General features: G+C 59.3%; 3 protein-coding genes across 8 annotated transcripts in view; all 3 read right to left on the bottom strand.

The window, feature by feature from the left end:
- The window catches only part of LOC311443785 (protein Wnt-11b-like), a 132,207-nt gene that overhangs the window by 3,475 nt on the left and 113,939 nt on the right, over positions 1–14,793 (bottom strand). Inside the window, exon 2 of one of the 2 annotated variants that reach the window (XM_084534252.1) lies at positions 143–530. In XM_084534252.1, the coding sequence (XP_084390378.1) occupies positions 143–333 (191 nt within the window). In that variant the 5' untranslated portion in view covers positions 334–530. Of the gene's footprint in view, positions 1–142; positions 4,434–14,793 lie in introns of those variants that run through there. The other variant, XM_084534251.1, reaches the window with a different exon arrangement.
- LOC311443784 (transforming growth factor beta activator LRRC32-like) lies at positions 4,585–8,477 on the bottom strand. The gene is made up of 2 exons (XM_084534250.1): positions 8,341–8,477; positions 4,585–7,434 (listed from the first exon to the last, which is right to left on the bottom strand). The coding sequence occupies exons 1-2, from the start codon at positions 8,458–8,460 to the stop codon at positions 5,461–5,463; spliced, it is 2,094 nt and encodes a 697-aa protein (XP_084390376.1). The 5' UTR covers positions 8,461–8,477; the 3' UTR covers positions 4,585–5,460.
- The window catches only part of EDA (ectodysplasin A), a 73,766-nt gene continuing 69,174 nt past the window's right edge, over positions 10,202–14,793 (bottom strand). For all 5 annotated transcript variants that reach the window (XM_084534046.1, XM_084534047.1, XM_084534048.1 and 2 more), the window contains exon 8: positions 10,202–14,438. In XM_084534046.1, the coding sequence (XP_084390172.1) occupies positions 14,187–14,438 (252 nt within the window). In that variant the 3' untranslated portion in view covers positions 10,202–14,186. The remainder of the gene's footprint in view (positions 14,439–14,793) is intronic.

The following is a 14,793-nucleotide window of genomic DNA, read 5'->3' as shown; positions in this document are numbered from 1 at the left end:
GGGCCAGGGGATGGGGACCGCAGGTGACGAGCAAAAGGGGACCTGGGGAGAGGGTGACAGGGGGCAGCCCCGCTGCGGGGGACCCCCGGGGAGCCCCCCATCCTTCCTTCCCCTTCCTCCCCCCTTGCTCCCCGTTACTCACAGCCACTGGATGGCCGCGGCGAGCCCCAGCTGGCAGAGCAGCAGGGTGGGGGGCACGGCGGGGTGCCCCATGGCTGGGGACAGGGCTGGGGATGGGGCTGGGGCCGGGATCAGGGCCCCCGCCCCCTTTATACCCGCGGGCGCTGCCGTCCTGCCCCCCGGGGAGGGGAACAAAGGCGGTTTCGGGGCCATTCACAGCTCACAGCCCTCGGGGAGGCCGCCCCAGCCCCTGTCCCCCAGCCTGGGTGCCTGGGGACCCCGCTCGTCCCCAAAGTGGCATCTCCTTGGGGAAAGAGCCACAGCAGCACAGATCAGCTCCATGAACATGGTGGCAGAGGGTGCCTGGGCTCTGCCCTGTGCCCCACCAAGCGCTCCCCGGCCACAGCCCACTTCTAATTTATCTCTATTTTTTTTTTCTCCTTATTTTCTTTGCTCAGAGCTTTAAAAAATAAAATAAAATCCATTTTCCTGGACCCAGAGAGAGCGAAAGCCTGAGCTGCCTGCTCCCTCTGTCCCCACAGCCCCACGGTGACGGGGAGGACTCGATGGCAAGCAGGGCTCCAGATGTGTGCGGGTCAGCCAAGGGCACGCACGCTGCTCTTGGGGGCCTGGAGCAGCCCCAGCCCCCGGGGGCCGGCAGAGGGAAAGCTGTGCGGGGTGTGGGCACTCCGGGACCCCCGTGCCCCCGAGCCCAGCGCTGCGCCAGCACTGGAGCTAATTGCTTGTGGGGAAATCCTGCCCCCAGACAGCCGCTGCGGGGCTGTGCTGGCAGCCAACCCACGCTCCTGACCCATTGTCTCCAGCGGGGCACCAGCAGGGGTTTCATAACCCCGAGGGCCAGGCTGCTGACAGCCAGGGCGAGCAGCAGGGGCTGCGGGGAAGGGACCCTGAGCGCAGCCTGCGAGCAAATTCCCCGTAACCTGGTTCAAGCACTGCTGCAGGGAGGTGACGGGATGCGGTGCGACGTCTCCCAGCTCCGCACGCCGCTGTACGCCCTGCGCAGAGGGGCTTGAGACAGCCCCAAAACTAAAGGCACCCATAGGAAACAGGGAGAGGAGGATTTAAGTTGGGGTGGTGCCCAGGCACTTGGTGGCAGCGGGCAGCAGCGATGTGGCAGGGAAAGCAGGGCCTCCTCGGGCAGCAGCTGCTCTGTCTAGGACTTCTAGTTTGGGATTTCACTTTCTCCCTCGCTGTGCAACTTCCCTCCTGGCAGGAAGGTGCTTTCCCTCCGCAGGGCTGCGCTGGGCGCCTGCTGAGCATCCCCCCCGTGACCTCCCGCTGACTTGCTGGCCCCTGAACCAGGGCCAGGACACGCAGCCTGACTGGGTGACCTTCCCAAACCCCTCTCCTGCGCCCCAAAGGCCGGGGTGCTTTGTGCCTGGGCAGCGGCCCATGAGGAAGGGTCCCCGAGGAAAGGGCCGAGGTCACTCCCGAATCCCAAGCAGAGCTACGAGGGGCTGGGCTAAAAGAGGGAAAAGAAAGGGAGAGGCACAGTTTTATGGCTCCCTGGATTCAGCTGGTCCTGATCCCGTTAACCTCCCTGCTCCTGGCTGAAAATAAAGCCCTAAAAAGCAGCACCCGGTGCTGGGCCAGGCACTGTGCTGCGTGGGACGGGGCAGCAGCTCCATGGCTGTGGCCACCAGCTCGGTGCTGCTGCTCTGCGCTCTGGAAGTCCCTGATATTTTTTTGACATCCCACCTTCCCAGCGTGGCTTTTTGCAGATCCTTCTCCTACCTTGGCCAGAATCAGCTGCGGTGTCCCCACTTCTCCCTCCCGCTGGCCCCGTACGGGCCCTTTTCGCTCCGGCCCCGAAGATTCTGATCTTGTGAAATGTTTTCCTCTGTAAGTTCCCTTTCGCAGCCCTGGGGAATGGGGAAATGCCTTGCGCCTGGAGGGGGACATCGCGGGGAAATCTGAGCAGCTTCTGGAGGGATGAGGAATTTTTGGACCAGGAAAAGCTGCTCTTGGCGGGGCCGGGAGGGGATCGGGTGCTTTTCCGTGCATCACGCGCGCAGCCTCGCAGGGAAGTCAGCATTGAACCCAGCACACGTTGGAATTGCCAAGCAGAGATAACCCTGCTGCTGCTGGTGGTGTGGGGAGGCTCCTGGGCTCTGCGGGTGCCTGGCTGTTAGCTGGCAGCACCATCCTGCCGTGCTGCGAGGGCACATCGCTGGCCCAGGTTCAGCGTGGTGTCCTCCAGGGCCCCGGGGCTTTGCACCCCAAATTTTGGTTGTATTGACCTGGGGCTAGGTGAAACCGCAGCGCTGCTGGAGCCACGCTGGGTCTGAGCGGGGTCAGAGCTTCCCAACCGGGACAGAGCTCTTTGAGGCCGTGCTTTGTGCCAGGCCCCGATGGGAGAGGGCATGTTGCCACCTTCTGGCCAGCGGCTTTGCTCTTATGGGCCACCATCTCCCCCCAGATCCGAGTCGTAAGTGTTGATCTCCGAGGGACTTTGTTTCCTCGGGTGTGTTTTTGGACGCCAGGTGACCGCGGGACGCAGGCGGGTTCCTGAGAAGCCGCTGCCAGCACAGGGCACAGCGTCCGCAGGCTTCTGATGCCAACCTCCGTCTGCCTCCTACAAGAGGTGATTTTCACCGATCCCTCTTCGTAGAAAAGTTTAGCGATGACTGAGCAGCAGGAAAAAAAAAGGCTTCCTTTTAAAGCAAACGCAACGCTTCGTTTGATGTCAGTTCCTCTTAGCTCCATCCTTGAAGCAAGCGCAGGGCGAGCACTAAAAATACCCCTTCCACTTCCACGTCGGGCTGCCGTGGGGCAGCAGGAGGCTGAGGAAGGGGGTTCCCGGCCCAGCAAAAGGCAGCTCCTGGGGTAGAAAGTGAAGCGGTGACCAGCCGGGTCCCTCCGGTTTGTGAACTGGGCAAGCACGTGACGATCCCTCACCGCGCATCGTCCCGGCTTGCAGTCGCTCGGGAAGCTTCGAAGCTTCACCTGAGGATCCTCCACGGGCTCCCTCCCACCAGGTGCCCCTCTCAAGCCCCTGGAGAAGACAGTGCCCTCCGCACCCCACGCTCACCTACCCGCCGGGGAGGAACCCCAGCCCCGTGTCTGGGAGGCTGTGACAGCTGCGGTGACGCCGGGGGTGGTGGCACGCGGGCATCCAGCCTGGCTGTGGGTGTCCCGGCCACCTCCAGCCCCGTCCTGGGGACACGGATGGGACCTGGACTGGTGGCACTGGTGGTGGCTGCGGTGGCAGCAGGTGACGGTCCCGCTGCAGGACGCTGCTTTCCCGCAGGGAAACCGCCCCCCTTCCTCTTTCCGACGCGCTCGGGCGGTGACCTCAGCACGGGATGGATACCCAGAAGCGCTCCGTGGGTGGCAGCGACCTGCCAGGAGCTGCTCCATCAGCTCAGCACCCCCCCAGGAGCACGGGGATGCCTCCTGCCCTCTTCCCCTCCGTGCCCAGAGGGTGCTGTGCCTGGACCAGCGGTGCCTGGCAGCTGGGATGGCTCACGCTGGAGGGGAACGGGGCACCTGGGGACATCTCCGTGCTGCTGGGATCGGGGCCGGCTGCGGCAGCACGCCCTGTCCCCAGGGCCCCAGGACCGCAGGGTGGGGGCACCCAGCTGCACAACATCTGCCTGCGAGCCCGGGACGAGCGAAGCTGCCGCAGGGTTTGGGAGCTGCTTTCCCAGCCCCTATCCCTGCCAGCGTCTGCGGGCTGGGCAGGCTGCGTGCCGGAGGTTCGGCGGCAGGTCCCCGGCCGGCCGGAGCCCCACCAGAGAGGAAGAAAGTGTCATGAATAACACGCCCGGCCTCGCCAAGCGGGATGGAAATAGCTGGCGGGAGTTGTGTTGAGTCACGCAGAAGGGGCTGTGGCAGCGAGCGATAATGGAAAGCAGGGGTGGCAAAGTCCTGCGAAAGGGAGGGACCGGCCGCTGGCACGGGGAAGCTGCCACCAGCCCCTTGTCCCATCCCAAAGAGACACCAAACCCAGCCTGCCACGGGGAGCCCGGCTGCTGTGCCGGGACGGTGCTTCCTCAGAGCCCGTGGGAGCACGGAAACATCACCCCAAAAAAATGCAATAAAAGGGATACCTTCGGTGGTGGCGAAAGGGTGAATCACGGAGCAGGGGAGAGGGGCAGCACAGCACACAGTCCCACACCTCGCAGCACCCCGAAGGGCATCCCTCACCGAGAAAAAGGGAAAACACCAAAACCGTGCTCTGAATTCAGGCTGGTCGCAGACAAGGTAATTTCCACACGAGTTAGCAGAACAGCTAGCTGGGAATTCCTGATAAAATCTATTTTGCTTTGAAAACGGACTGATTCAGTGAAATGCGAAAGCTTTCCACTGGAAAGAATGAGTTTTGCTGGATTTCTCAACTAATTCTCTAGAAAAGTTGTAAACGGTCAGAAGATTTTAACCACCACTGCTCTATGTCAGGCTCCGATTTATACCCTTACAGCTTGGCACAAACCCAGGACATTTTGACATAATCATTTATTTGCTCAAACCTCCAAATTCTACAGATCTCTTACCCTCGGTTTGAACCAAGAAAAAGCTTCTCCAGGCTTTCTTTTCCTTTGTTAAGGCTCATCGCCTCCTGCCCTGGCAGCCTCTCCAGCCCCTTGGCTAAGCCAGCAGCTCTCTTCCACCCCTCTTACCCTGCACCACGAATCTTTTTGCTGCCAGAAATGCCCTTTGCTTCACAGTAAGACCATGATAAGCTTGAGAAGAAAAAAAAAAAAAAAAAAAAAAAAAAAAAAAGGAAAGAGGTAATTGGGATTTTGAGTGAATTCCAAGCCCTTTTGCTCTCACATCCCCCAGCACAACAGGTGTGTGGACGGGGAGGTGGCGCGCGCTGGGCCGGCTGGGGACTTTCAAGGTGGAAGCAGAGAGATGTGAAACACGAGGTTTTTGGCACGTCCTGATCTTTTCCCTTTCCCAGAGCTGGTCCCCGGCCCTGGATGGTGGGAGAGCTGCGAGGCTGTGCAGGCAGCCACCTTCTCACAGCGGCTTTCAGCAGGGACAGAGCAGCACCAGCTGGGTTTTCTTCTCCTTAGTGCTGAAAACGTTGGAGGGCAGGGCAGGACCCCCCCTGCGGCTACTTATTTAAGTATCATTTAATTCTTAATTATTTAATTTCTTCCACAAAGTAGCGTGGATAGGGACACCTTCCTTCTCAAGAGCAAGGGGGCTGCAGGAACCCAGCCCCTCCTGGTGCCTGCCCAGCGCTGGGCTCAGCCCCGACGTTGCTCTGCAAACCACGTGAGTTGTGGAAACGCGTGCCCAAATTAATATTAATAATAATATTAATAACAATTAGCATTCTGACCAACAGCTGCAGCTCCCAGCACCCGCCTACACTTTAGTGTCACCGTCTGCTGGCCTCTCCTTGGCTGCCTGCCCCGTTCTGGGATGGGGCACGAAGCCGCCCCCACTGCTGCCCCGCACAGCCCCGCACCCCGGCGGCTTCTGCCCCTTCCTCAGGAGGCAGCACGCGCCGTAGCCCAGGCACAGCAGGATGCTCAGCACCACCACCAGCACCGGCAGAGCCCCTTTGGGACGCGGGCAGGGCCCCCAGGGGTGGCTGCTGAGCGGGGCCGAGAAGTTGCCGCGGCGGTGGCGGTAGGCGCAGAGCGCCCGGTCCAGGTCGGGCAGGCGCACGCGTGCCGCCCGCAGCGCATCCAGCCAGCCCAACCCGCAGCAGCTGAAAGGGTTCCCGGCCACCCACAGCACCCGCAGGCTGCGAGCCCAGCTCGCCACGGCCAGCTCGGCCAGCGCCGGCAGGTTGTTGTCTCGGACGTCCAGGCTTTCCAGCGGGGAGCAGAGAAGCCCCGCGGGCAAAAGGCTGACGCGATTGCCCGACAGGTCCAAGGATTTGAGGGCGCCCAGGCAGGGCAGCTCTGCCGAGACGTCCCCCATCTGGTTGCCCCGCAGCCAGAGCTGCTGCAGGGAGAGCTCCAGCCCCCCCAGGGCTGTCCTGGGCAGGGACAAGCCCCCGTTCTCCGACAGGTCCAGGGAGAGCAGTGAGGTCTGGTTGAAGGCGTAGGGCCGCAGCCGGGTGATGTTGTTCCTGGAGAGGCTGAGGTGCTTCAGCTGGGGGACGTTGGAGAAGGCGGTGCAGGGCTCTGCCCCCCGAGGGTCCCCTCCTGACGTCCCCCCACGGTCACCTCCCCGGCTCTCACAGGGCTGGAGGCTGTTGGAGCCCAGGTCGATCGTCTCCAGCTGGGGCAGAAAATCAAAGAACCAAGGCGGCAAGGCGCGGAGGAGGTTGTCGTGGAGGTCCAGGGAGCGCACGGAGAGGGACACGTTCCCCTGCAACGTGGCCACGCTGTCCCCTGCTGCGCCACCTGTAAGCGTCTCCCTCGTTACGTCCTGGAGACAATTCATGGCCACGCTGAGGTTATGCAGAGAGCTCAGGCCACGGAAGAAAGCAAATGGGAAGAGCTGCAGCTGGTTATTGCTGAGATCCAAGTCGGCCACGCGGGTGAGGTCAGCCGTGGTGCCCGAGGACCCGTTAAACCTCCCCATCTCGTCGTAGTGCAGCGTGAGCGCTGCCAGGGGGCCTGAGCTCGGGGCCAGCGAGGCAATGAGGTTGTTGGAGAGGTTTAAGTGCGTGAGGTAATGCGCTCTGGGGAGCTCCGGAAAATAGAGGAGCCTGTTGTGGCTCAGGTCGAGCACCTGAAGCAGGTAGGGTTCCTCGCCCTCCTCCGACACGAAGAGCTCCAGGGCATTGTGGCTCAGGTTTAAAACTCGCAGCTGCCTGAGGCTGAAGCCGGAGATGCAGTGGAGGGAATTGAAGGCCAGGTTCACCACCTCCAGCTCCTCCAGAGCCCCAAAGGCTCCCTCCTCGATTTCCATGATGTAGTTGTTGCTGAGGTTGAGCTCACTCAGCCGCGGCGTGCTCCAGAAGATGCCCGCGGGCAGCCTCGTCATCCTGTTCCCGGACAGGTCCAGCTTCTGCAGCGTGGGGAGGCTGCTGAGGTACCAGCCCGCCACGTGGCTCTCCAGGTTGTTTGCCGACAGGTCCAGCACCTCGATGTTGCCGAGCAAGCCGAAGGCTGGCCCGTTAGCGAGGTAATTGCGGTCCAGGCGGTTGGAGCCCAGGAGGAGAGAGCGCAGCTGGGGGAGCTGAGCCAGGGCGGCCCCCGACACCGCCTCCAGCTGGTTGAAGCGCAGGTCCAGGTGCTCGAGCTGCCCGAACCCACTCATGTGGCTCTCCGACAGGTTTCGGATGAAGTTGTTGGAGAGCTCGAGGTACTTCACTCCTTGGCCGAGCTCCTCTGGAAACCTGTGCAGGCCGGCACCCTTGCACAACACCTTCGTGGGGCTCTAGGGAGAAGCAGGAAAACCCATCAGCATGGGACAGGGCGCGCAAAGGCACCGCCAGCCAGGGGGTGTGCTCCTCTCCACGTGCCTGAGCGATGGGAAGATGAGCCCCGTTCCGTGTCCTACCCCCATTGGGAAGGGGCCAGGCCACCGAAAGCTGCTCAGGAGACAAGAAGCTTGTCTGCAGGGCCGAGGGCTGTCAGAGGGGAAGGGGGACGTAGCCTTTTGCTTTTGTGTTCGTGGACAGTGCAGTTTTCTGGTTTGTGGTGTCCTGTGATGGGGTGGCACTGAGCCAGTGGCCTGGCTCACCTGCTCCTGCCCTGGTGCAGGTTGGTGTCACCGATGGCACTGTTTTGGGTGTCCCACACCCCTCGGGCTGCTGGCAGGCATCAGATGGCTTCTGCAGGTCATCACCAACACCCCGAGCCCCAGCCCGAGGGGACAAGCACTGTGCAGAAGGGAAGGAAAAGCTCTGCCTGCTGCTGTCTGAGCAAGGAGAAGCCTTGGGGTCTGGTTGTCCTCCCAAGCAGCCCCGCAAGCACCACGGGCGAAAGGGCAGGGGCAGCACTGACAGTGCCAGAGCATCCCCGTCCCCTCCCTCCGAAGTGGTCCCCTCGGAGGGCATCGCCTCGGTGGAGCAGGGGGGCACTGCTCGAGGTGCCACCAGCACAGCAGGATGGAGAGCGGCTGGGAAGGGCCCCGGGCAAACAGGCTGGAAGGCAGGAGAGCCGAGGGGAGGACGAAGGTGGGAAGAGAGGGAAGGAAAAAGGAGACGGAGGCCGGCTGGGGACGGACGGGGGGATTTGCGCTTGGAACCTGCCTGCGCTGCGCAGCGGGACGGGTGCTCGGGCCCAGCTCAGAGCCATCGGGGAGCGCTGGGGCTGCGACACCCCTCGGAAAGAGCCTTACCTGCTGGCACGGCAGGGGCTTGGGCCTCCCCGCCCAGCCAGGCTGGGCTCCGAGGATGGCCAGGAGCAGGCAGAGCAGCAAGCATCGTGCCCCGGTGAGCCGGGCTCCCAGCTGGAGCATGGTGGGCTGCGGGCGCTGCCAGCCCTGCCCGCTGCGCCGGTGCTCTCCGGCGAGCCGGGCTCGCTATAAATAAGCCTCGGCGTGGGATGGGGGAAGGAGATAACGCGGGGGGTGTTCGCAGCTACGGAAGTGGGAGAAGAGAGACATACGACTACGGAGGGGAAAAACAGTGCACGAAGCCACAAGGAAGGGAAAGAGAAACCGCTGGAGCAGGGAGGCGGCAGGGCTGCGCAGGGGCTCAGGTGATCGACCGAAACCGCCGTGGAAATCAAGTGCCAGGGAGGAAAGCTGCTACCTGGGAAAGCCGGGGGTTGCTGCGGGGGTTCTCCTGCTCTTCTCCAGTTTCCTCTGCCCTGTGCCAGGGCTGGACTGTGCCCGGACCCCAGCAGTGGCCGCCAGGACCCCTGGGACCCTCTGGGACACCAGGGCCGCAGCAGAACTCGGTGCCCAAAGGACAAAATTCTCCCCCTGGCCCTACAGCCGGGGCTCCCCGGTGACACCTGTGTGCCCTGGGAACCAACCTCTGTGGCTTTCACTGCCCAGTCCCTGGGGCAGGGGGTGCCCGGCACAAAGCAGAGCCCTCAGAGGGGACCAGGGGTGATCGTGGCCCCTGGCACTGTCAGCCCTTCCCCTGTCCCCAGCGGGATGTGCAGGGCTGGGCTCCTCCCCGCCACGTCCCCGCGTCCCCAGCAGGCCTGGAAAGGGGCGGCTGTGCCACCCAGGAGCCGTGGGGACATCTCCTGTGGCAGCTCCAGGCTGTGTCCGGGTCCCCAGAGCTGCACGCCACCGACACAGGTATGCTCGTGGTGACATCTCCGTGTCCCTGTGCCACCTGGTGGTGACAGTCCCTGGGGACACAGGGCCGTGGCCACGTCCTGCTCACAGTGAACTCAAAGTGAGTTCTGCAAACTGGACTTTTGCTGCTTTTTTTTTTGGCTCCAGGGGGCTGATTTCTTTCCATCTATAGGAACGCATCCGGGCTGCTGCCCAGCCTTAGCTGTTGCTCCAGAGGTAGAGCTGTTGCTCTGCTCCTAGCCATGCCTGGCAGAATAATAAATGACATTAATAATAATATTTTCCCTATTTTTATATCTGTGCAACCCCTTACACCTAACGATGCAGCAGCCCGGCCTCCCCTGATGCTACCCTGATGGAGGATGCGCTCCACCGCAGCCGGGGCCAAAGGCAGCTGCAGGAGAGCAGCCCTCGATTGCTCCCGGAGGGGATGGATGAGGCTCGCACATCTGTGCAGACGTGGGAGCAGCCTCCGACCTCTGGCTGAACCTGCACGGCCCCGGCCCCCAGCCAGCACCTCCCGGGGAACCCCAGCCCTCGCCCCAGCCACCGGGCATGGGCCCACGTAGCAGGCACGGCGGTGAAATCAGCCGAAAGTCCCTGATCGGAAGCAAGGGACTTCTGCAGAGAATCCCTGGGCACTCACATCCCGACCCCATGAACTCCCCGTGCTGAAGAAAACTCGGCACCCGAGGTCTCAGCAGTGGGGTGCGCGGGTGCTCGGGAGCCGAGCTACAAGGCCACCCTAAGCCATGAACCCAAACCCAGAACAAAGCACCTTTTGTTTCCTCCTCCTCCTCGTGCTGCCTCTCATTTGGGGCATCATTCCAGGTGCCCTGCTCCCACGGAGGGCGATCCCCGAGCCGGGGCAGCAGCACCCCTGGGCCGAGCTCCTCCGCACCCCCCAGCTGCCAGGCCGATAGTGCTGAGCACGGAGGAACAGCCAGAGGTCAGGAAAAAGCTTTATTTGCAAAGAAAATATTGACAATTTACATAAACTTACATCCTAATTTATATACATTATGTATATTTTATATACAGATAGTGTCTTGAATAAAGATGTCGAAGCACAAAACAGCATCAGGATATCTCTGTGCAGCTCAGACAGGTAACGGGCTGGGAGCTGGGTGTCTGTTCCCACAGCCCCTCTCCCATTACGCTTTTATTGGGGAGGTTGAGGAGAGGCTTCCTCCTACACCTGGACGTGATGCAGGCAGACATCAGGGGGGGATCGGGCTTGCAAATGGGTGCAGCAACTGAACACAGCTGTGCCTGGACAGGGGACAGCGTCTGGTCCGTGGGCCAGAGACATGGAACAAACCCGAGCAGCCGGCCCCGAGGAGGCTCAGCTCGCAGCCGGGGGCTGGCTGTGGCCAGCTGCCTTTTTGCTCCCGAGCTCTGAGCTGACACCCCCGGGAACGTGCTGCTTGCGGCATGTCCGGATTTCACAGAGCCACGGCAGATGCACACCTGGGAGCAGCTCCCACACGAACATCTGCCCCGTACCGTCGCAGACCGGGAGACGCAGCCTCTCCTCCGCTTTCTCCAAATGCCCACGCCGGGACTTTTGGGGACAGTGAAGGGGGGCTCACGGCAGGCACACAGTAAGTCAGAGGGCCACCAGAGAGTGAGCGCCTTCACGGGGCTCTCTGCCCCCCTGATTGCCAGAAGAGGGGCTGCCCTAGCGGATGGAAGAAGGCCCAAGCGAATGTAGTTTGCTCATCTCTCTCCAAACACAGCCCAGGCGCCCTTTTCTCAGCACCAAGTGCTGGAAGGACACTGCCAAGTCCCCTGACGGGCTGGCAGGGGGCAGCAGTAAGCCCACAACTGCTTACCTGGGCGAGAAAGGCGCTGGGGGAAAGCACAGACAGGTTTTTGTGGGCAGGGAGCCGTGCCCGAACGCCTTTGCTGGAGAGAATCCTTCCTTCCACAGGTGAACACAAGAAGACACGAGCAGAGCCGGCTTCCCTATGGATTGTCTCTGCATGGAGGGTCTCGGGGGTGGGGGGGGGAGAAGGGTTTTGAACGAATTAAATACCAACCAGCTGCTTGCTACATTTCTGCAAGTGGAGTCCAGCCAAGCACGGAGCAGCAGAGCTAAGGCACGGAGGTGAGAGCGAGCTAGTGCTGCCGAGGGGAGGCCAGCAGCGACTGCTGGGGGGGACCGCAGCGCTGCGCCACCGTCTCCAGCACGCCGATGTCGGTCTGTCCGCGAGGAGCTTCCTGCTCAGCCAGCCTAGGGACGGACACACATCGGAATGAGGAGACGTCAGAGGGAAAGGCTGGAGCGAGGCCCTGTTCCTGCTGGAGGTGGTTGGACTCTTCCACGCGCATCCTCCTCAAGCTCTTTTGTGCTGCTTCCAGCCCTTCCTGGCTCCGCCAACGGAAACCTGCAGAGGCACCGAGGCCGGTGGCGCAGAGAAGTGTCATACAGAAGAAGCTATGCTACAGCCTAGGCAACCTGCACTGCAATACTTCATCAACGAGAACTTGTTGCTGGGTGGCCCAAGGGTTTCAAGTATAAAACACCCCCGGGGCTGCCGCAGGGCCGGCGATGCGGCGAGCGCTCGGAGCAGCGGTGAAGGTGGCTCTTGGCACGAAGGCCACCCGAAGCCAGGCACTCCCCAGTCTCTGAGCCCACATCGTGGTGCTCAGGCTGTGGTGTAAGACCAGAAGCAGCCCCTAAAACCTTCCGCTGCTCGCGAGGAGGGAGGCAGGAATCGCTTCCCCGTGCCCCCCTCCCCACTGCCCCGTGCACATGCCAAGGGGGAGCTTGGTGGCACTGCCTGGGGTTTTTGCAGCAACAGGGGATTCTCCCTTTGCCTCCTCCTGCTCGCAGCCATCCTCAGAAGAGAATCACAGATCCTGCCAGTGGGGGACGAAGAATGCAAACTGCATCCATCGTGCTGTCCCGAGCCTTTTCATTATTTATGCTTGCCCCAAAGTCTTGCTGTTCAGACTGTATTCTACAGCAATTCTGTTAATGATTTGCTTAATGTTCTCACTATACACAGTTGTCCTGATTCATTCTTGTCAGAGGAACATGTCCTTCTTAATCCATTTTAAAGGAAATAAACCACAAAGACTAGTTAAGTGCCCCTAAGGCTCTTGCTCGTCCAACATGTTAAGGCTAGAAAGGAGGAGAACATATTGAAAAAGAAATAGCAGGCAATTTTTCATGCAGCTATTTTATAAACTGCACGCCTCCTGTGAATAGTGAGGCCGAAGCCAAAGCCGGGTGCCCCCAAGAAATATTTATCTCCCAATAACTGCAATAGTTGGCAAGTGAGATCACTCGCTACGGATCGGGAAAAGCGGTGGAGCTGAGAATGCCCCGGCCAGGGCGGCCAAACCGATGGCAACCCCACACCCTGCAGGTGAGCTCTGCTGCTGGCCAGGAGCTGAGCTGTATCACCCAAGGCATCGTTTTGGGACTTGCTCCCGGCCCTGCTATTCCTTTTGGCCATAGAGGCTGAAATTCTGCTGCCCTCTTGGCTTAATGAAACGTGCTCTGAGAAGCAACCCGGCTGCACCACCGAGCAAACGCCACCTCCAAACCCGAACCGAGGCACGGCACAAGGAGCAGCCAGCGGCCCAGCCCCGCGCCCAGCCCAAGCACATCTTATAGCTTTAGATCTCACCAGTTGAGGGGAGGTAACGGGAGAGAGTTGCTCAAGAAGCCAAAAGAAACAATAGCGTCCCAGCTACCCTATTAGTCACCAGAAATCGAGTTATGACTAGACTCAGCAGGGCTCAGAGAAAAGAAAAAGTGGTGACTTCATGCTGGACCAGACTTCTTAAATACACATTTTTGCTCGAGACTCCATCACCACTTATTAGAGCATTTTAGGTAGAAGAGTGCCAAAAGGAAAAGGGTGTGGGGAGGAAGGATAAAAACCACATCTAAGAGCAGGGCAGTTGCTATTAAAACAGAAAAAAAAAAAAAAAAACCTTTCCTGTTTGAATATTTTATTCTTAAACATGACAAACTTCTTCAGAGTGTTTTCACAAGTACTTGTGTCTGCTCTACATGGCTCTGTGAAGCCTGTAGAAATGTGTTCTGGTTTGCAACACATTAATTAAAAAGACAAAAAAAAAAAAAAAAAAAAAGAACCAAAAAACCAAACCAAAACAAAAACACAAATTGCTGTAACAGCAGCAGTACTTTAAGGCAGCCCCCGTTAGGGCAGTGTACACCTCTGGGGCAATGGCAGGAGCTGAAAGTAGCAGAGGCTCTGGAACCGGGATCATCTTTATCTTTGGGACTTTGCAATTTCTGGAATGTAGAGGCAGCTTTCTCTGTGCTAAGCCTGCTCTGTTAAGTGTTTAGCTTCCTCTCAGACACACTGCTTTTGCAGCCTGCTTGCAAGCTCTTCGCCTTCCTCTCTCTCGCTCCTGAGGATGAATGTAAACGCCACTGACTCTGTCCTATTCGCCTCCCTTCGCACCATGCTGCCCTCCCAGTTGGAACTGGGAAGGCAGCAAAGCAGAAACCCCATTCCTTGCTCTCGTTAGCGGGCAGAAGCAGGAGTGAAGCCTAGGCAGGACCACTCTGACCGACGTCTGTCCTCTCCTGCTACTGCCTGGGATGCTCTTGCTAGTGCAACATAGAAGCAGAGACCCACATCACTCTCAACAAGCCTCATGTGAAGATCACAGAGCAGAATATCAGTGCAGTAATACTGGAAATACTGAGACAAGGCAGACACAACAGCCTTTCTTCCTCACAACGCTTTTTCAGCTAGCTTTTTGATCCAAGTCTCCATGCGAGTCACAGAAGACATTGTGCTTCCTGCATTCACATATAGGAATAAATAGCTCTGGATCAGTTTTCTTTATGGCCGGATTACAGAACCCCCTGAAATACTGATACGCTTATGAACAGCAGCACTGTGCAGTTCTGTGAGTATCCTTGGATATGCCAAGTTCATCTAGGATGCTGGTGCATCTCCTAGGCGTATAGCCCCAAAGAAAGTTGTGTGCTTGCTCATGTTGATGGAGATGTCAGCATGGACCATTTTCACAGCAATCTTCTGCCTGGCTTTGAGGAGGCAGACCCCAGCTGTATAGCAGGTATTGAAGTTGGTCTTGCCGGTCTCAATACTCCGAGTGCATTGCAGAAAGGGTTTCTCATCCACCACCACCTCATAGCTGGCAAAATCTGTGAAGTTTATGTAGTATACCTGATGTGAAGCAGGAAGAAGAAAGACTGTTAGGCAGTGTATTTGTGCACCAGGAAGAAGTCCACATTCCTCTCAAGGCATACGCGTGGTCCCTCTGCTAACGATCCCTTCCTTGGCCCCTGGCCACCCATGCTCACGGGAGGTTGGCTCGTTCAGGCAGAAAGACCCTCAAGCCAACAAAACGTAAGGAAACTTCGTATTTCACTTCACACTAACAGTACAAGCATGCAAGTGTCTGCAAATCCAAGTATCTTTATGGCCCAGCTAGGAATCCTCTCGTTAGCCCCTGCTCATTAAAGGAAACATTACAAACCTGTACAGGCTGAGTTACCACAACCTGAGAACAAACCTATCT

Source organism: Aythya ferina (assembly GCF_964211825.1).
Source record: "Aythya ferina genome assembly, chromosome: 13".
Taxonomy (NCBI): domain Eukaryota; kingdom Metazoa; phylum Chordata; class Aves; order Anseriformes; family Anatidae; genus Aythya; species Aythya ferina.
The sequence above is the reverse complement of the archived record's forward strand: the minus strand, read 5'-3'. Positions and strand labels throughout refer to the sequence as shown.

What these genes read in the sequence shown, in the direction of transcription:
- LOC311443784 (XM_084534250.1), bottom strand. Translation starts at nt 8,460, where the DNA reads ATGCTCCAGCTGGGAGCCCGGCTCACCGGGGCACGATGCTTGCTGCTC. An exon ending in AGCCCCTGCCGTGCCAGCAG is followed by an intron (nt 7,435 to 8,340) that starts GTAAGGCTCTTT and finishes GCTTCTCCCTAG; the next exon opens with AGCCCCACGAAGGTGTTGTG.